Here is a 22,566-nt window from a genome sequence, read left to right on the forward strand (position 1 = left end):
CGGAGCTCTGACCTCGTGCCTCGCTCTGCCTGCGCTCATTACTGTTCCCAAGACCTCTTTACCCCCTCCCGGGCCTAATCTGTGCGGCAGACTGCGATCCTGACTGATAGCGGGCCGCTGGCATCACTCACTCACTGCCAATACCAATTGACCAAACCGCCATGACATCACTGTTATACACTTCCACCGAATTAAGAGGAATCCAACAACTGAGGCCATTTATAACTACGCAGCGGAAGCAAATGCATCAAAGTCTAACACAAAGAAAACTGCACCGAGAAATGACAGAGGAGACCATACACCCCGCATACACGCCGCATACACTTCTATGGCCACTACACACCCCTCGGGGAATACAAAATGCTGGGGATGCCCCCCGTACAGCGCCCTCCTGCACCGCACACGGGGAAACAGCCCAGCTGTCTGTTATACTGGCCAGGGTGCATTACTAACACTGAAAATTTACTTATGTGCGCCTTTTGGGGAATCTCGGATTTACAAACCAGTCATCACCTGCATCTGAACCAGTAGACTACACTACAGGGGAGGGGAGGGGGGGATTAATGGGTTAAAAAGGGGAATCTGGCAGCGGATTTTCACGGATCGGAGGGCAGCACAACGCAGGGGCAGACACATCGTGTCACTGGGAGGTTAGCAGGGATTTTTTGCTTAATGCCACATTTTCTGCTGCAAATGTACAAATTCTCTGAATGCTGAGCTCTGTATAACCCTGCCCACTCCACTGATTGGCAGCTGTGTACTGTGTATAGGCAGAAAGCTGCCAATTAGTGGGATTATACATGCATTATGGATATGCAGGACTACATGGCAGAAGGTTTGCTAGTGTCTATTGATATCACAGGTCTGCAAGGATATAAGTGTTAGAAAGTATATATTAAAAAAATTAACATAAAATAAAAGATAATGGGGACGATACCAAGGTAGATGGAAGGTGAAGATGATGGGGGACGATACCAAGGTAGATGGAAGGTGAAGATGATGGGGGACGATACCAAGGTAGATGGAAGGTGAAGATGATGGGGACGATACCAGGGTAGATGGAAGGTGAAGATGATGGAGGACGATACCAGGGTAGATGGAAGGTGAAGATGATGGAGGACGATACCAGGGTAGATGGAAGGTGAAGATGATGGGGACGATACCAGGGTAGATGGAAGGTGAAGATGATGGGGACGATACCAAGGTAGATGGAAGGTGAAGATGATGGGGACGATACCAAGGTAGATGGAAGGTGAAGATGATGGGGACGATACCAAGGTAGCTGGAAGGTGAAGATGATGGGGACGATACCAAGGAAGATGGAAGGTGAAGATGATGGGGACGATACCAAGGTAGATGGAAGGTGAACATGATGGGGGACGATACCAAGGTAGATGGAAGGTGAAGATGATGGGGACGATACCAAGGAAGATGGAAGGTGAAGATGATGGGGGACGATACCAAGGTAGATGGAAGGTGAAGATGATGGGGATGATACCAAGGTAGATGGAAGGTGAAGATAATGGGGGACGAGACCAAGGTAGATGGAAGGTGAAGATGATGGGGATGATACCAAGGTAGATGGAAGGTGAAGATGATGGGGGACGATACCAAGGTAGATGGAAGGTGAAGATGATGGAGACGATACCAAGGTAGATGGAAGGTGAAGATGATGGGGACGATACCAAGGTAGATGGAAGGTGAAGATGATGGGGACGATACCAAGGTAGATGGAAGGTGAAGATGATGGGGACGATACCAAGGTAGATGGAAGGGGAAGATGATGGGGGCGATACCAAGGTAGATGGAAGGTGAAGATGATGGGGACGATACCAAGGTAGATGGAAGGTGAAGATGATGGGGGCGATACCAAGGTAGATGGAAGGTGAAGATGATGGGGACGATACCAAGGTAGATGGAAGGTGAAGATGATGGGGACGATACCAAGGTAGATGGAAGGGGAAGATGATGGGGGCGATACCAAGGTAGATGGAAGGTGAAGATGATGGGGACGATACCAAGGAAGATGGAAGGTGAAGATGATGGGGACGATACCAAGGTAGATGGAAGGGGAAGATGATGGAGACGATACCAAGCTAGATGGAAGGTGAAGATGATGGGGGATGATACCAAGGTAGATGGAAGGTGAAGATGATGGGGACGATACCAAGGTAGATGGAAGGGGAAGATGATGGAGACGATACCAAGCTAGATGGAAGGTGAAGATGATGGGGGACGATACCAAGGTAGATGGAAGGTGAAGATGATGGGGGACGATACCAAGGTAGATGGAAGGTGATGATGATGGGGACGATACCAAGGTAGATGGAAGGTGAAGATGATGGGGGACGATACCAAGGTAGATGGAAGGTGAAGATGATGGGGGACGATACCAAGGTAGATGGAAGGTGAAGATGATCGGGACGATACCAAGGTAGATGGAAGGTGAAGATGATGGGGGACGAGACCAAGGTAGATGGAAGGTGAAGATGATGGGGGACGAGACCAAGGTAGATGGAAGGTGAAGATGATGGGGGACGAGACCAAGGTAGATGGAAGGTGAAGATGATGGGGGACGAGACAAAGGTAGATGGAAGGTGAAGATGATGGGGACGAGACCAAGGTAGATGGAAGGTGAAGATGATGGAGGACAATACCAAGGTAGATGGAAGGTGAAGATGATGGGGACGAGACCAAGGTAGACGGAAGGTGAAGATGATGGGGACGATACCAAGGTAGATGGAAGGTGAAGATGATGGGGACGATACCAAGGTAGATGGAAGGTGAAGATGATGGAGGACGATACCAAGGTAGATGGAAGGTGAAGATGATGGGGGACGATACCAAGGTAGATGGAAGGTGAAGATGATGGGGACGATACCAAGGTAGATGGAAGGTGAAGATGATGGGGACGATACCAAGGTAGATGGAAGGTGAAGATGATGGGGACGATACCAAGGTAGATGGAAGGGGAACATTATGGGGGCGATACCAAGGTAGATGGAAGGTGAAGATGATGGGGGACGAGACCAAGGTAGATGGAAGGGGAACATTATGGGGGCGACTGCTGGAGGCTTCACAAAGAAGATCTGCAGCTTCTATAAGAGAAAAGGGATCAAGAGAAAAGGAAAAAGGCGCAAGAAGTAATTTCTAGTGATGAGCGAATACCAATATCCGGGTTTGGATTATTCGTACTGATTACAGAGTATTATTCCAGTATTCATCACAAATAAACTTAGGCCCGTTTCACACGTCAGTGTAAAACACGCACATGCCCCTGCGTGTGCTGTGATTCACGGCACACATGGGTTGTCTAAGTGCAATCCGGGCTCCGTTCTCCGTGGTCCGTGATTGCACATAGAGATTAACTCACCTGCGCCCACTCCCGCTCTCCATGGTGCTGATCGCTTCCGCGGTGCAGCATCCGGCCGGCGCTGATCCCCGCAGCAGCTGCTTCCGGGTCGGCTGTGTCGTGCATCATGAATATGCGCGACAGTAATCAGCCGGCTCAGAAGCAGCAGGCTGCACGGGCTGCAGAGGACATCGCTGGACGCCGGGTGAGTAAAAGTGATTTTAATTTTAAAAGCACGTTTTTTTCTGGCACGTGTTTCACGGACCACACCACTGCGTGGTCCGTGGGACATCAGTGATGCCAGAAAAAAAAACGGACATGTCTCCGTGCGGCAATCACGCACACGCGGGTACGCAGCACGGAGACACGTGCAGTGAAAAATCACTGATGTGTGAGCAGACCCATTCATTACAATGAGTCTGCGTATGTCAATGATTCTGGTACGTTCATAAAAAAGCACAAACGTCCCAGAATCACTGACGTGTGAAAGAGGCCTTAATGCAAGTCAATGGGGAACCCCAGCATTTTTCAGAAAAATCTTAAAAAAAAAAAAAATAAATAAAAAATAATTGCTTGGGATCCCCATTGACCTGCATTAGGTTTGTTATTCTTGATGAAGACTGGAATATTACCAGGTCTTCAGTAAATACTCGGACCACCAATATGTTAGTATTCACTCGCCATTATTAGTTTGCAATAGGGTTGCAGAATAAATGTTGTTCAATACACATTATATACAGAGAGATATATATAAGTTGTGCATATTTTTGGCGACATTAAAGGTTTTTTTTTCTTGCTTATCTCAAAGTCACTGGATTTTAAACAATTTTCATAAATCCAAGTTTTGCATTCCTGTGTAATCTCCTGCTGATAAATCAGTGATTTTTATCAAAACAACAGCAAGCAGCTTTGTGACACATCACTGGAATCAGGGTCTCTACATTATGCTGCTCTCAGATTAGGTGGTAAAAACCTGGTGACAATTTTTTTTTTTTTTTTACCAACAATTCTTTTTGAGCTATATTTTCACAAAAATATGCAATTTTCCAGTCCCTTTCTACAGTATTTTAAAAGGGTAGACAATGGTACTCTATGGCCCAACTAATTTAGTATATGTTGCCTTCCTCAAATAGGTGGTTATTGTCAAAGATTATGTCTCACAAACCACACGTGACCTCATCTGCATCATTGAAGCTAATGGCCCCATCTATGCAAATGTCCAAGTCCCGTTTTCTGGGGCTTCAGATGTAAGCACCAGCAGAGTCATTGACAGTAGGCTAAAATACAAATGTGACTTCATCTGCATTATTAAATTGAATCTGTCACCAGGTTTTTGCTCTCCCAGCTGAGAGCAGCATAAAGTAGAGACAGAGACCCTGATTCCAGTGATGTGTCACTTACTGAGCTGTTTGCTGCCGTTTTGCTAAAATCACTGTTTTCTCTACTGCAGATCTAGCAGTTATACAGATCTCATGAATATGCTGGACTACCTGCAGCACTCCAAGTAGTCCTCTAATGATAAAATTGTTGATTAATCAGTAGTAAATTATCAAAACTACACTAGGCAGCCCAGTAAGTGACATTGCTGGAATAAGGATCTCTGCCCCCTACATTATGTTGCTCTCAGATTAGGAGCCAAAAACTTGGTGACCGATTCCCTTTAAAGCCAATGGCCCCCCCATCAACGCAAATTTCAATATCCCATTATCTGGGGCATCAGATGGGAGCCTCGACCGAAGGCCAAAATGTACTGTGAAGCGGTGGTAGGGACAGGAGTAATTTAATGCTGATCAGCTCAGGCACTGGGTGCTCTATAATATTGGAAATTGATGGACACATTTCTAAGGGTAAATTTACGTGTCAGTGTTGGACAGATGTTATCCATGTGCTTTCCGTGGGACACGTGAATGGGGCAAGGGACTAAAATAGGTAAACGCTCCAGCAAAAATAAAATAAAAAAATAAATAAAATGGACAGTGCGGACTGTTATAGTGTACTGAGTGATGAGATTACACAGGTGGTAAAAAAGCAGACATGGAATGGAAAAATGAAAAACAGATCACAAGAATGAAAAAGGGATCTGAGGTTTGTTTTTTTGCAAGACGAGGGTTAAATGTAAAACTTTACATTAGATTTACAGTTAAGAATGAATTGTGAGTCGGTTACAGCTTCGTTGTTGTTGATACAGTCTTGATTTTCGTATCCCCCCATATTTTAGGTTTACCAATTCGATATTTTAACAATATCTAGATATAATGCTTGTGTTCTGTGCATTACGGGTTTTCTTGTATTATTAAGGTTAATAAAAGTTACATTTATAAAAAAAAAAAAAAAAAAAAAAGAAGCAACACTTTACATGTGGAATTGGGGATGTGGTGATTATAAGCCCCACGTGCCCCCCCCCGATGTCCCGGTGTCTGGCCGCGCAGGTTGTTGTCAGTAATGAGATGGATTTGGCAATGGATTGAGCGCTCAATAATAATGTTGTTTGTGAGAATCTCTCCCTGCGGAGACGCTCGCTCTGCTATTTATTATCTCTGGATTGTCTTCCACTGAAAGCATGGAGAAAAAAAAAAAAAAAGCTCCCCTCCTCCCCCGGCTCATCTATACCCTCAAGACATCTATAACCACTTAACAAGGCTGCCTCATTTGAGGGGTTCCCTACAAGCAAATGGGGGTGACCTCTGAAATCTGTCTTCAGGTGCTTTCCCATCCCCCCCAATAATGTAGGTTACGGTGGAGAAGGGTCCAGAGCGGAGCGCTGATGGAACACAACAAAGCACTTAGGGCTTGGCCTATGAAGGATAAGAATCCCTGAGCCAGCAGATCCTCGCACCTTCTACCTGCGCCCCCCGGCATCGCTCCAGCAATAGTCTGAGTGAAGTCACTTGTGTGGACCTTTGGCTCGGAATAGCGCGCCTTACAAGACAGCAAACAAGTCACACCGACATTGCTGCTTCCGGGTACGAGGAAAGTCACCGACGTCACCATGGAGGGGCTCCATGGGCAGACCTGACCGATAACGGGGCCCGGCACCAAGTATCACCTCTTTCCCAGTCACAGGTTTTAGGATTTTTTTTTTTCTCTCCATTTTTTTTTTTTTTTTTTTAAAACAAAACCATCTAAAAGGATATGGACACTTTTGGGTTGTTTTTTTTGTACTTGCATGCATGTATTGTGGGCTAAAACTACATTTTTTGCAGTTTAGTTTCAATACAAATGTTGCACCCTGTTATTTTAAGGCCATTGGTTTCCTTGTTTATTGATTTCTGCAGAATGAGGTAACTGAGGATCAGTCAGTGAGTTTAAGGCCCTCATCTGCCTTTGTCTAACGTTCTCAGACGATTTAAGGTAACATGAAAAGTTCACTGCTCCTTTGATGTGGTCAAAAATCAGCTGAAAAGCTCCATGAGGCCAGGTTCACACGACCGCGTCCTCCACATCCAAGAAAAGCGGTGCAGTTATTATTGCCGGACTCCGATCAAAGCAGCATCAGTTTCTTACATAGTTACTTAGGTTGAAAAAAAGACCTAGGTCCATCTCGTTCAACCTTCCTCCACCAGTTCTACATTGAGAATAAAAAGGGGGGGTTGGGGGGTCTCCACTTTTATCATTCTGTTAGTCTGAAAATCTGAGGTCATCCGAGCGCAGTCCTATTGTTTTCACTGACCCATTGTCTTGTATTTAAAGAGAACCTGTGAGATGCAGTATGTTGTGGGTGCATATCGCTAATCCCTGCCGAGCCGCCCCCGTGTCTAGGAGCATAGATACAGAGATATTTAAGGTTGGGTTTGCTTGCATACAGCTTCTGACGTCAGAGCATAGGAAGCGATATGCTAATGACCCTTCATGCGAGAGTCAGCCGAGGGTCGTGTGACTAATGTGATCTTACGATCGGATCACAGCCTCAGAGAAGAGGGGGAGCACTGGTTCCATCTCCTCCACTGCCTGCCTCTACGTATATCACACTGCAGTCGGATGACATACGAGTGCAGTGCAAGGCTTGACACGCTCCCATACACTTGTATGGGGGTGCGTGAGCAGAGACTCTGCCACACGCAGCACGCCGCGAGTCATCCTGCACGCCGCTATGGCATGAGAAATCAATCACAGATGGACACTGCCCCATAGTTTTGCACTAGATGAGAGTAATCCGATGTTTTATCAGATCGCACTCATCCGTGCAAAACACAAGTGGAACCGAGCCCTTAGAAAAAAGAATTTCTAAAGATCTTTTATATTACTAGAAGGTGGCCCGATTCTACGCATCGGGTATTCTAGAATTTACGTATTGTGTAGTTCATGTATGATTTTTGTTATATATATAGATGTTGTTGTGTGTAGTTACCAAGTGTTTGTGTAGGGGATGTACATGTTCTGAGTGTTGTCTGGGTGTGGCGGGGGGTGAGAGTGGTGTTGTTTGTGTGTTGCGTGTGTTGCGCGGTTTGTGTGGGTGTGGTGTGTTGTGCGGTATGTGCGTATATTTGTGTAGGGCATGTTTTGTGCAATGTGTGTGTTGTGCGGTATGTGTGTGCACCCCCCATCGTGCTCCATCCCCCATGCTGCGCACCCCCCATCGTGCTCCATCCCCCATGCTGCGCACCCCCCATCGTGCTCCATCCCCCATGCTGCGCACCCCCCATCGTGCTCCATCCCCCATGCTGCGCACCCCCCATCGTGCTCCATCCCCCATGCTGCGCACCCCCCATCGTGCTCCATCCCCCATGCTGCGCACCCCCCATCGTGCTCCATCCCCCATGCTGCGCACCCCCCATCGTGCTCCATCCCCCATGCTGCGCACCCCCCATCGTGCTCCATCCCCCATGCTGCGCACCCCCCATCGTGCTCCATCCCCCATGCTGCGCACCCCCCATCGTGCTCCATCCCCCATGCTGCGCACCCCCCCATCGTGCTCCATCCCCCATGCTGCGTACCCCCCCATCGTGCTCCATCCCCCATGCTGCGCACCCCCCCATCGTGCTCCATCCCCCATGCTGCGCACCCCCCATCGTGCTCCATCCCCCATGCTGCGCACCCCCCATCGTGCTCCATCCCCCATGCTGCGCACCCCCCATCGTGCTCCATCCCCCATGCTGCGCACCCCCCATCGTGCTCCATCCCCCATGCTGCGCACCCCCCATCGTGCTCCATCCCCCATGCTGCGCACCCCCCATCGTGCTCCATCCCCCATGCTGCGCACCCCCAATCGTGCTCCATCCCCCATGCTGCGCACCCCCAATCGTGCTCCATCCCCCATGCTGCGCACCCCCCATCGTGCTCCATCCCCCATGCTGCGCACCCCCCATCGTGCTCCATCCCCCATGCTGCGCACCCCCCATCGTGCTCCATCCCCCATGCTGCGCACCCCCCATCGTGCTCCATCCCCCATGCTGCGCACCCCCCATCGTGCTCCATCCCCCATGCTGCGCACCCCCCATCGTGCTCCATCCCCCATGCTGCGCACCCCCCATCGTGCTCCATCCCCCATGCTGCGCACCCCCTATCGTGCTCCATCCCCCCTACCTGCGCACCCCCCATCGTGCTCCATCCCCCCTACCTGCGCACCCCCCATCGTGCTCCATCCCCCCTACCTGCGCACCCCCCATCGTGCTCCATCCCCCCTACCTGCGCACCCCCCATCGTGCTCCATCCCCCCTACCTGCGCACCCCCCATCGTGCTCCATCCCCCCTACCTGCGCACCCCCCATCGTGCTCCATCCCCCCTACCTGCGCACCCCCCATCGTGCTCCATCCCCCCTACCTGCGCACCCCCCATCGTGCTCCATCCCCCCTACCTGCGCACCCCCCATCGTGCTCCATCCCCCATGCTGCGCACCCCCCATCGTGCTCCATCCCCCATGCTGCGCACCCCCCATCGTGCTCCATCCCCCATGCTGCGCACCCCCCATCGTGCTCCATCCCCCATGCTGCGCACCCCCCATCGTGCTCCATCCCCCATGCTGCGCACCCCCCATCGTGCTCCATCCCCCATGCTGCGCACCCCCCATCGTGCTCCATCCCCCATGCAGCGCACCCCCCATCGTGCTCCATCCCCCATGCAGCGCACCCCCCATCGTGCTCCATCCCCCATGCTATGCTGCCCCCAGCATCAGCCTCTCTGCCCCCAGCATCAGCCTCTCTGCCCCCAGCATCAGCCTCTCTGCCCCCAGCATCAGCCTCTCTGCCCCCAGCATCAGCCTCTCTGCCCCCAGCATCAGCCTCTCTGCCCCCAGCATCAGCCTCTCTGCCCCCAGCATCAGCCTCTCTGCCCCCAGCATCAGCCTCTCTCCTCCCAGCCTACCCCAGCATCAGCCTCCCCCAGCATCAGCCTCTCTGCCCCCAGCATCAGCCTCTCTGCCCCCAGCATCAGCCTCTCTGCCCCCAGCATCAGCCTCTCTGCCCCCAGCATCAGCCTCTCTGCCCCCAGCATCAGCCTCTCTGCCCCCAGCATCAGCCTCTCTGCCCCCAGCATCAGCCTCTCTGCCCCCAGCATCAGCCTCTCTCCTCCCAGCCTACCCCAGCATCAGCCTCCCCCAGCATCAGCCTTTTCTGTCCCCAGCATCAGCCTCTCTCCTCCCAGCATCAGCCTCTCTCCTCCCAGCCTCCCCCAGCATCAGCCTTTTCTGTCCCCAGCATCAGCCTCTCTCCCCCCAGCATCAGCCTCTCTCCTCCCAGCATCAGCCTCTCTCCTCCCAGCATCAGCCTCTCTCCTCCCAGCATCAGCCTCTCTCCTCCCAGCATCAGCCTCTCTCCTCCCAGCATCAGCCTCTCTCCTCCCAGCATCAGCCTCTCTCCTCCCAGCATCAGCCTCTCTCCTCCCAGCATCAGCCTCTCTCCTCCCAGCATCAGCCTCTCTCCTCCCAGCATCAGCCTCTCTCCTCCCAGCATCAGCCTCTCTCCTCCCAGCCTACCCCAGCATCAGCCTCCCCCAGCATCAGCCTTTTCTGTCCCCAGCATCAGCCTCTCTCCTCCCAGCATCAGCCTCTCTCCTCCCAGCCTACCCCAGCATCAGCCTCCCCCAGCATCAGCCTTTTCTGTCCCCAGCATCAGCCTCTCTCCTCCCAGCATCAGCCTTTTCTGTCCCCAGCATCAGCCTCTCTCCTCCCAGCATCAGCCTTTTCTGTCCCCAGCATCAGCCTCTCTCCTCCCAGCATCAGCCTTTTCTGTCCCCAGCATCAGCCTCTCTCCTCCCAGCATCAGCCTTTTCTGTCCCCAGCATCAGCCCCTCTCCTCCCAGCATCAGCCTTTTCTGTCCCCAGCATCAGCCTCTCTCCTCCCAGCCTACCCCAGCCTCAGCCTCCACCAGCATCAGCCTCTCTCCTCCCAGCATCAGCATCTCTCCTCCCAGCCTCCTCCAGCACGCCGTGCTCCTCTGCCGACACACACACCCCCCCTATGGCATACACTCACACCCCCCCCTATGGCATACACACCCCCCTATGGCATACACTCACACACCCCCCTATGGCATACACTCACACACCCCCCTATGGCATACACTCACACACCCCCCTATGGCATACACTCACACCCCCCCCCTATGGCATACACTCACACCCCCCCCTATGGCATACACTCACACCCCCCCCCTATGGCATACACTCACACCCCCCCCTATGGCATACACTCACACCCCCCCCTATGGCATACACTCACACCCCCCCCTATGGCATACACTCACACACCCCCCTATGGCATACACTCACACACCCCCCTATGGCATACACTCACACACCCCCCCTATGGCATACACTCACACACCCCCTATGGCATACACTCACACACCCCCCTATGGCATACACTCACACACACCCCCCTATGGCATACACTCACACCCCCCCCTATGGCATACACTCACACACCCCCCTATGGCATACACTCACACCCCCCCCTATGGCATACACTCACACCCCCCCCTATGGCATACACTCACACCCCCCCCTATGGCATACACTCACACCCCCCCCTATGGCATACACTCACACCCCCCCCCTATGGCATACACTCACACACCCCCCTATGGCATACACTCACACACCCCCCTATGGCATACACTCACACACCCCCCTATGGCATACACTCACACACCCCCCTATGGCATACACTCACACACCCCCCTATGGCATACACTCACACACCCCCCTATGGCATACACTCACACCCCCCCTATCGCATACACTCACACACCCCCTATCGCATACACTCACGCACACACACACACCCGATAGCATACATGCACACACACGATCGCATACACTCACGCAGACACACATTGACGATATTGCACATACGCGCTCACACTCACAACATCCGGAGATACCACATGCTTCTGGCCATGTGATCCTCCGGCAGGTCCTGGAAGCTCACAGCACAGTATCGCCGCCGAGAAGCAAGCGATATCCCAGGTTGTTGTGAGTGTGTCGATACGATGTGATGTGTGAGGTGTGTGTGAGAGTGAGTGTGATCTGATATGTGTGTGTGTGTGTGTGTGTGTGTGTGTGTGTGTGTGTGTGTGTGTGTGTGTGTGTGTGTGTGTGTGTGTGTGTGTGTGTGTGTGTGTGTGTGTGTGTGTGTGTGTGTGTGTGTATGTTCCGCCGCTGCAGGACCTTGATGCGCTGGTAACTATGCTATCATGGTTACCAGCGTATCTCGTCCCCCACTCGCACGGGAGCCCACACCAGCATACGCGCCGGCCAACCCCAGCAATGCGAGGGTATGTGTCGGCTGGTTTTGCGGCGTACGCTGATGTGGGCTCCCGGGGGTACAGTACTCACCTGGTAGTCGTGACCGTGTCGGTTCGGGGAATGCGTGGGGGGGCGGGGCCAGAGCTAGCGTGCATTGCGTGAGGGGGCGGGGCGTGGCAGAGTTGCCAATGCCTGCAGGGTGCCGGGGCGAGAGGTCAATCGGGGGGCGGAGCGGCCAATCCGTGCGGGGAGGCGGGGCCATGGCGAGCCCAGCGGCCAATCAGCTTTGTGTCACCGTAAGGACACAATTTTGGAGCAAGACAGACAGACAGACAGACAGACAGACAGACAGACAGACAGACAGACAGACAGACAGACAGACAGACAGACAGACAGACAGACAGACAGACAGACAGACAGACAATTATATATATAGATGCTAATGAGCGTGGAGACTAGTCACAAGGGCGGTATATCCCATGACTAGCCGCCCTCTTAGCATGCCCGCAGGGGTACTAATATGTTATTCAATGCAGCGGCACCACTCGCATCTGTGACCGCGCTTCTGAATGCTGGGCACTTCCGGTCATGTGCAGTATGAAGCCGGGTGTATGCGTCCCAGCTTCAGAGAGGTCTACTGTGCATGCCTGGAAGCGCGGGGACAGCGAACAATGCACGGCACCGCTGATGATGCTGCATTGAATAGCATATTAGCACGTCCCTGTGGGCGTGCTACCAAGCTAAGAGGGCAGCTAGTTTTGGGATATAACGCCCTTGTGACTAGTCCCTGTGCTCATTAGCATATCATAAAGGATCTTAAACACTTGCTCTAAAGATCTCTTTATCTAGGCTAGTGTATACAGGGAGTAGGACTATACACCCAGAACTGCTCCTGGCTCTATCTGCATATTGCACCTGACAGGTTCCCTTTAAATTTATCTGACCTCATGGATCAAAATCTGACATGTCCCTGATGCTTTCTATGGATCTCTTGGTCCAAAAACACCCCCCAAAAAACTGGACATGTGCACATAGAATATCATGTGAAACCCAGAGATAAGGCTAGTCTGAAAATAATCAGTCGTGTGCCCAAGCCCGGAGGCCGTGTTCCCAGGAGGAGTATTTGGTGCAATTGTTTTTCTGGCTACTTTTGCTGCACAAAAAAAATAAATAAATAAAAATAATCCGCAGCATTACAGTTTCAGCAAAGTAAATGGGATTTATAGAAAATTCTGGCCCACTCTGCTTTATTATCAGACGTCGTACGGTGCAAAGCTTTTCACCATAAACAAGGCCAAGAATAAATCATTACATAGGAGTGAATAAAGTCCGAGTCCAGTCACTGCCGGCATTGCTGCCAGTCACGGGCGGAGCGGTACAGCCGGATAAGTAACTGGGCTTTAACATTTTCTCCTGTCTTAAGAAAACGCACTATTTATAGGTAGTGGTACAGTCCGTGCACTGGTGGGGATCATAGAAACGCCGTTGCTTTAGGTTTTCGATCCCATCCTTACCTGCATATTTATATGAGCGTTATGAAACAGAAGGATGGACACCAGCTCGGTGCGGCCCCGGTCACACGCCCAGTGCAGGAGGCTCCGACCCTGCAAACAAAGCACACACAACCTTACACACACAGCCAGAATATCTGTTATACCTACAATTAACTCACCTAAAGCTTTTAGTCCACATTTATTTCATGACTGTTTCCATGGTAACAGACTACAAACACTGTAGTCAGCCATAACAATTAACTTTTTTTCTTCACACCATGCAAACATTAAACAGACTTCTTAGACCTGATAAGACTGTTATACCGATTTTGAAAGTCCATATCAGAATGGCTGAGAGCTCACGAGTAAGGCTCTGTGCGCACGTGTGTGTATTACATGCAGTTACGCTGCGTTCTGCACCGCAGCATAACTGCATGCGTCCTGCGTCCCCTGCACAATCTATGGAGATTGTGCAGGAGCCGTGCGCACGTGTCATGTTAGAACGCAGCGATTCGGCTGCTTGCTGAATCACTGCGTTCTAAGAAGTGACATGTCACTTCTTTTGTGCGTTCTCCATGCCGTCTATAGGGAGAGGCAGCATGCAGAGTGCACGAATCTGCCGGCACCATGCGCTTCAGAACGCAGCTTTTCAGTGCGGTGCAGAGCGCACACGTGCGCACATAGCCTAATTGTATTCCGTATCCGATCACTCACCCATGGACCCAGCCTGAGCGACAGCTGCCGCTTGTACTGAGCAGAGAGCTCCGCAGCAGAGAGGAGGTACACTGATCATCTCTGCCCTCCGGGCTGGAGTCACAGTTTATGTTTAGACAAAAGAAAAATAAAAAATAAATAAGCCAGTCTTTAGATTTTCAAAAGTAAGCAGGCCAGCCCCATCAGGTCCAGGAAGTCCATGTTTAATAAGATGTACATTTTGTAGTGTGAGAACTGGTGAGTGATCTGCAGTCATGTACAGGTTAGTAAGAAATAGGAAAGGCGTGATAAAACCTCATCCCTGGTGCATTAAAAGACGCCCCCTCAAAACAACGACTTTGGGACATGGTTTAATGAGCACTACCCTATTTGCATCGCAGTTCGGGAAATGTCAACAAAAAAAACAAAACAAACAAACGATTGGTAAATCTGAATATAAAAAAAAAAGTTGGTAATAAGAGACGCGGTGTTTGACACCTTAAGACAGAAGTTTATCCTTTCCCAAGTGGACCCCTCTCAGGACAGGTCATGTACTTGTGTTACCCCAAAAAGGCTCCACGTTTTGCTGATCAGGTCTTGTTCCTGCCTCAATTAATCCCTATAATGTGAATCTTCCGCGTCCCCATTTTCCATCGGAGCGGTTACCCCCAGTTACACCATAGTCTATATTACCACTATGTAACAAGGGGATTCTAGCAAGTAATTAAAAGCTGGAACTTCCAGTAACTAGATTAACCGGCAGATTATATCCCACGCCTGAGCGCGCCAAAATTACTCCTCTGAAATTACTGCAGACCACAAATGTATTGAAGATAAAATGTGCAGCGAGAGGAGAGGCCCAATATCCACGTGTGGCTCACATCTCCCCATGCCGGGAGCTCTATAGAGCACAGCTGGAGCTCCGCAGCCCCTCCATACACACATCAATTCCCCACGGCTCAGGCTATGAATTGATAATTACGTCCCTTATTCAAACGGAAACATATTTAGAAGTCGCTGATGAAAGGAAAACAGGACGGGACATTGCCCGCTCATACCGAGGGTGGGGGGGTGGGGGGGTGGGGGGGGGGGGACACACACACATTGCCCGCTCATACCGAGGAGGGGGGGGGGGGGGGACATTGCCGGCTCATACCGAGGGGGGGGGGATGGGGACATTGCCGGCTCATACCGAGGGGGGGGGGGGGGACATTGCCGGCTCATACCGAGGGGGGAACATTGCCGGCTCATACCGAGGGGGGGACATTGCCGGCTCATACCGAGGGGGGAACATTGCCGGCTCATACCGAGGGGGAAACATTGCCGGCTCATACCGAGGGGGGGGGACATTGCCGGCTCATACCGAGGGGGGGGGGACATTGCCGGCTCATACCGAGGGGGGGGACATTGCCGGCTCATACCGAGGGGGGGGGACATTGCCGGCTCATACCGAGGGGGGGGGGGGGGGGGTGGGGGGGGGGGGGGGGACGGGGACATTGCCGGCTCATACCGAGGGGGGGGGGGGGGGGGACGGGGACATTGCCGGCTCATACCGAGGGGGGGGACATTGCCGGCTCATACCGAGGGGGGGACATTGCCGGCTCATACCGAGGGGGGGACATTGCCGGCTCATACCGAGGGGGGGGACATTGCCGGCTCATACCGAGGGGGGGGACATTGCCGGCTCATACCGAGGGGGGGGACATTGCCGGCTCATACCGAGGGGGGGACATTGCCGGCTCATACCGAGGGGGGGACATTGCCGGCTCATACCGAGGGGGGGAACATTGCCGGCTCATACCGAGGGGGGAACATTGCCGGCTCATACCGAGGGGGGAACATTGCCGGCTCATACCGAGGGGGGAACATTGCCGGCTCATACCGAGGGGGGAACATTGCCGGCTCATACCGAGGGGGGAACATTGCCGGCTCATACCGAGGGGGGGAACATTGCCGGCTCATACCGAGGGGGGAACATTGCCGGCTCATACCGAGGGGGGAACATTGCCGGCTCATACCGAGGGGGGAACATTGCCGGCTCATACCGAGGGGGGAACATTGCCGGCTCATACCGAGGGGGGAACATTGCCGGCTCATACCGAGGGGGGAACATTGCCGGCTCATACCGAGGGGGGAACATTGCCGGCTCATACCGAGGGGGGGAACATTGCCGGCTCATACCGAGGGGGGAACATTGCCGGCTCATACCGAGGGGGGAACATTGCCGGCTCATACCGAGGGGGGGAACATTGCCGGCTCATACCGAGGGGGGAACATTGCCGGCTCATACCGAGGGGGGAACATTGCCGGCTCACAAAGAGGAGGACGTAACCGTCATATCCCATAACACACTAAATGACAGCCCCTACAGATGACAGCTTTTCCCTATACACAGTTCATTGCTAAACAAAAACTATGCTTTACTCACCCCACCCTGGTCCATTACCCCAGTCTATGATTGTAGTGGTATACTCACAGATATTGCTGCAGCCAATCACTGAACTCAGTCATCTGTTTGCCTGCAGCGGTGTTGTTGTGTTGACATCACTGCAGCCAATGACCAAGATCAAGGGCTTGTGCCATCTACATTGACAAAGCTGCTGACCGCTATGATTAACTGCAATGACGCAGACAATGGAAACAGGGAACTAGTGGAGACTGAGGACCATCCACAAGTCTGCACAACCGGTGTGTCACTGTGACTGCAGACTTGTGGATCCCCACATCACGTGCACTGTAAGGATCAGGGGTCAGAGACCAGGGAATGGCGGTCACGTGGCCAAAAGTATGTAAAAATAAAAATTTGCAAGCTTCTCCTACCCTTTAAACCGTAAGCACAACGGATGGGAATCCGATGATACAGATTGCGTCTGAGCGCCATCTTCCATTACTGATTGGATTCGTGGATTAAAAGCAGACAAAAAAAATCAAAAACGAAACAAAACCCACAAGTCGCACAGAATGGGGCTATACTCACACTTGTGAAGTTGTACATTTGGGGATTCTGCCTTTACTTTATTCCATTTATATCAGATTGCAGATGTATGACCAATAATGGAGAGCTCAACCATGCTCGGGTGCTTGTAACAAGTAGATGAACAGTAGGATGTGCAAGTACCCAAATATAATGGAAGTCTATGGGAGCTCCAGCATCGGTCTGGAAGAGTTTCTGAAAAAATGTTAAAGTCCCCCATAAACTTCCATTATACTCTGTCCTCCAGTCGAGTCTCGAGAACCAAGCGCTAGAGCATGGCCGTGCTCGCTCATCACTAATCGTCATCTCTTTGCAACAAAAATAATATTACACATACAGTAATTATATAATACACACAAATATATAACACTATGTATTCCATACACACTATATAGTGTTACTATCTGCATACCTCATCATCTGCCACATTTACATCAATGGTTCCAATAGATAAGCCATGGGATATCCGTGGAATGTCATTTTCTCGGCAATAGTCAAAGATGTCCTTATCTTCATCCCTACATGAAATAAATTGTAAGTCGGTGAAGCCACAATCATTAAGAAATAAAACAAAAAAAACCCACAAGGGGTTTATTAAAGTAGTGGCTTGTGGCATACGGCTGAGAACGGTTCTGCAACATCATGGAGTCAACAATCTACCCAAGCAGCCTCCTCCAGGTGACGCGGCGCCCGCTGATACATTTCGGCACAGTGCCCATCATCCCCACACATAGGCATTTACTTTACTCACTTATATAGCAGTATTAAATTTCACAGCGCTTTTACAGAGGTGATCATCACTGTCCCCATTGGGGATCAGCGTGTAAATTCCCCATCATTAGGTCTTTGGGGTGTGGGAGACAATACAAACTCCTTGCAGACGTCGTCCTTGAGGGCATTTGTATCCAGAACCCCAGCACTGCAGTGAGCCCCGATGGGTGCGCCCAGTCCAACAGGTTGTGTTCTGCACCTTCCTGCACCGCGTACATCAGATACTAATTGCTGTGTGTTTTATGTGCTCTGTACACATTGCGGTATTCTCATGACTCTTGTTGGCTTCACCAGCATCACTTTGCCGCCGCACGTTTCGCCATTCCAGAGACATCGGTGTTTGAGTTGACCGTGGAATGAGGCTGAAGAGTGATGTGTGCGGCCTCTTCCCAGCCCTCGCCCCCCCCTCAGGCCTCGGCTCCCCCCCAGCCAGGCCTCAGCTCCCCCCCAGATTTGCTCCTGGTCCTCCGGCTTGTCTGACAGCCTCTATGCTTCAGGGAAAGTCCCCGGCCCCAGTCTTCAGGTCACCCGCCAGCATTTTCATCCCGTTTCAGTGTTGTTCGGGTCCCGTGGTGCCATCTTGTGCCCATTACTTCTGACTGGCCGGAAGTCAGAAGTTGTCACAAGCTCTCATTCATGCAAGTCTAGGAGAGCCACAACGAGGCTCTTGTAGACTTGTAGTGAGTTGTGACCTCTGGCTCCATTAAACATTGGAGCTGATGGCAGGTCACAAACTTCCCAAGACCAACAGGAGCTGCAGTTTAGGCCTAAGCCACACGGCATGAAAATTGGAGCGAGTGGAATGCAATGTTTTATCGCATTCCACTCGGACCAATATTAGCCTATGTGCCAGCGCACACGAGCGATTATTTTCTCAGCCCTAATCGGACCGAGAAAACAGTTGCAGCATGCTGGGATTGTAATCCGAGTCTTGTTTCTCCTCGCACCCATTGAAGTCTATGGGACGAGAGAAAAATCCCACTGCACTCGCATTACACCGGTGTACCATGAGTGCAGGGCGAGAATGGCAATAGCTGACAACGGAGGAGAGAGGGAGATAAATCCCTCCTGCCCCTCTGCAGCGCCTTCCCACCCCTCCTCAGCACCGGCCCCGCCCCTCCTCAGCGCTGGCCCCGCCCCCTGCAGCTGAGGTCCGAGCGCATGATCAGCGCTCAGTCGCAGGGACACTCGCATAACACTCGGCTCCAGCTGTGCTGCCAGCGTGCGCCGAGTGCCATGTGAGGATCGCAGTGCACCACTCAAGCTGTGAAATAAAAAAAAGCAATAAAGAATATAAACGAAATGCTGCAGTGATGCTTTATGTTGGACTGTAGATAATGAAGAGAGGCATAAATCGGGGCACAGAGTGTAGTGGAAATAGTTTAGGAGATGGGAACATTGATGCTGGATTTCACTTTCATTTATATTAGAGCAGTGTCAAATTTTTAACCATCAGTAAAAAAAAAAAAAAAAAAAAAACCAAAAAAAAAAACAAAAAAAAAAACCAACAACCCCAAAAACTATGACACGTAAATATTTTACCACTCATTCACATGAGAGGGGGATTCTGATCTGCAATAGCCATAGATCCGCATCCTGCCTACAGACAAAGGGGACAAGTTGTATTCGTGGAAAACCTTCGTGTCTGAATAAGACCTATAACAAGGATATATTGCGAAGCAACCAGAGGACAACGTGGTATCATCTGTGCTGCTGAAGAGTGAATAGAGGAGCCAGTGCACGGGATGTGGGGTGCAGGCGTTTAATTCTATGAGAGACAAAGTGATGTCAGGTAATCCTCAGGATACCACAGAGATGAGATCACTTTGAAGCGCGTGGAATGAACCCGCCGGCGTCCCACATCGCGTGCACTGACCCCACTACTGACTCTTCAGCAGCGCAGATGTTACCGCGTTGTCCTCTGGTTCCTTCACAATTCTTCTGACCTTGGGGTCGGTGGATTCTGCAACAGCTGACCCGTCTCTTGGGCTTTTTCCAAGGTTGTGTAAGACTAAACCAAAACTAAGGTGCGCAATCACTCTGCATTCCTGATTACATCTTATTGTGTAGAATGTTTTGTTTTTTTTTTCTTTTTTTTTTCTTTTAATAAACAGACGAACCCCCCACAACAACAAACACTTGTAATACTCCCCCTAGGGGGTGGTCTTGTGATGTCTCCTCTCTCCGGTCCGGCGCCTCCTCTCTGCAGCGATCTCGGTCCTCCTATCCAGGAAAGGCTGGCATTGCGGTCCTGCACAGTTGTATCAGATTTGTCCTGCGGAGGGCAGATCAATGTACTGTAATGTGCGGGTGCGAGGAAAGGTTAAAGACCACCCGCGCATTACAATAGTTTAGGCTGCCGTGAGCAGCACAGATCATAGTGTGCCTGCGCAGGACCACAATGCTGGCCGGTGTGTATGACGTAGGACACATCATGCACACAGGCCTCAGAAGAAGGACGGAGACCGCCACAGAGAGGAGGCGCCGGATCGTACCGCAGCAACACCCATCGCACTAACCCGCCCCTTATATGTTTTATAAAAAAAGTGGGGTTTTACATTCTATACTTCGGCCTGGGCTCTTATATACAGCATTCTGGAAAGCTGTATATAACACATCACTGGTGGTGGCCGCAGCTCAAGAGGAAACACCTGGTGACACGTTCCCTTTAAAAAGGATACAGTTCAGAAACCTTAACCCCCAAATCATGTATAATATTGTGCAACCCTTTAAAAGATAAGTCAGTCGACCCCTTGATGATGCAAAGAGAAATCCTGTTTTGAAGTGGAAGTGCACTGGGGCGAGACGATGCACTTACAGCTTCTCAGCCTCACGCTGTATATCTGATGGCAAGGGTGGGTACTGCTGCGTATGGAATACCGCACGAGACTGACTGATGGGAAGGGTGGGTACTGCTGCGTATGGAATACAGCACGAGGCTGACTGATGGGAAAGGTGGGTACTGGTGCGTATGGAATACAGCACGAGGCTGACTGATGGGAAGGGTGGGTACTGCTGTGTATGGAATATAGCACGAGGCGGACAGATGGGAAGGGTGGGTACTGCTGCGTGTGGAATACAGCACGAGGCGGACAGATGGGAAGGGTGGGTACTGCTGCGTGTGGAATACAGCACGAGGCTGACTGATGGGAAGGGTGGGTACTGCTGCGTGTGGAATACAGCACGAGGCTGACTGATGGCAAGGGTGGGTACTGCTGTGTATGGAATATAGCACGAGGCGGACAGATGGGAAGGGTGGGTACTGCTGCGTGTGGAATACAGCACGAGGCGGACAGATGGGAAGGGTGGGTACTGCTGCGTATGGAATATAGCACAAGGTGGACTGATGGGAAGGGTGGGTACTGCTGCGTGTGGAATACAGCACGAGGCTGACTGATGGGAAAGGTGGGTACTGGTGCGTATGGAATACAGCACGAGGCTGACTGATGGGAAGGGTGGGTACTGCTGCGTGTGGAATACAGCACGAGGCGGACAGATGGGAAGGGTGGGTACTGCTGCGTGTGGAATACAGCACGAGGCGGACTGATGGGAAGGGTGGGTACTGCTGCGTGTGGAATACAGCACGAGGCGGACTGATGGGAAGGGTGGGTACTGCTGTAATACATACGCAGCAGTACCCACCCTTCAAAAAGGGGCAAGACACTGTAAATCAATTTTAAAGTAACTTTTTATTTTTATAAATGTTTTTGTCTTTTACCGCAAAAATTTCCAAGCTCTGTTAAAATGTTGCAACCATTTTAGACCTATATAACATCACTCTAAAGGAGGGGGGGGGGGGGGTATTATAACATAAGCTTAAAAAATGTTGCCACTTATAAAAAAGTAAAAAAAAGTTGCTTAGTTTGCCAAGAACATCTAAAACCCCCAAACCCGACCCCAAAAATGGCGAAAACCCCCCAAAATAGGCGCACAAAAAAAAAAAAAAAAAAGAAAAAATACACAACACACCCAAAACTTTAAAAGTGCATCAAACTAAAAAGTATAAGGCCATGTGCGCACATTGCGTATTGTCATGCTGAAAATTCTGCAGCGATTTGGCAGTGTGTGCTTTTCAAACGCAGCCGATATGGACGTTTTGTGACTGCAGAATTGATGCGCTCGGGATGCTGGCTCTCCCATAGACAGAGCGGGAGCAGCATCCAAAGCGCACAAATAAGTGACATGTTGCTTTTTTGAACGCAGCGAGTCGGCCAGATTTCAGCATGCAATTCACTGCGGTGTAAAACGCAACGTGCGGATGGAATTTGCACAATTTACATACTTTGCTGGGGACGCAGAACGCATGCGTTGACGCTGCAGTGCAAAGCGCTGCGTAAAGGCGTGGACATACACAACGTGCGCACATACCCTAAATGTGCTAAAGGAAAAACAGGTAAAAATACTAAGGAGCAAATGCACTAAATCATGCCCCTACTGTTAAAAAACATCCTAAAAAGGGGTATATCCCATCCATGGTCATTGGCCACAATGTAAAGTTCAAACAAGATCTTTGTGGTGATCGGTCCTAAGAGGAAGAAGAGCAGCGGAAATGTATGGCGAGGTCCTGACGACTTCCTCCCTTCCCCCGGGGACCCGGAG

The 22,566-nt window shown here is 51.1% G+C and overlaps 1 protein-coding gene across 1 annotated transcript in view; it reads right to left on the reverse strand.

The window, feature by feature from the left end:
- ACBD6 (acyl-CoA binding domain containing 6) overlaps nucleotides 1-22,566 on the reverse strand; it is a 72,024-nt gene that overhangs the window by 31,157 nt on the left and 18,301 nt on the right. The window contains exons 4-5 of the mRNA XM_075322162.1: nucleotides 17,609-17,828; nucleotides 13,551-13,640 (exon numbers count right to left, since the gene is read on the reverse strand). Of these exons, the coding sequence (XP_075178277.1) occupies nucleotides 13,551-13,640; nucleotides 17,609-17,828 (310 nt within the window). The remainder of the gene's footprint in view (nucleotides 1-13,550; nucleotides 13,641-17,608; nucleotides 17,829-22,566) is intronic.

The sequence above is a fragment of the Anomaloglossus baeobatrachus genome, chromosome 8 (assembly GCF_048569485.1).
Source record: "Anomaloglossus baeobatrachus isolate aAnoBae1 chromosome 8, aAnoBae1.hap1, whole genome shotgun sequence".
Lineage (NCBI taxonomy): Eukaryota > Metazoa > Chordata > Amphibia > Anura > Aromobatidae > Anomaloglossus > Anomaloglossus baeobatrachus.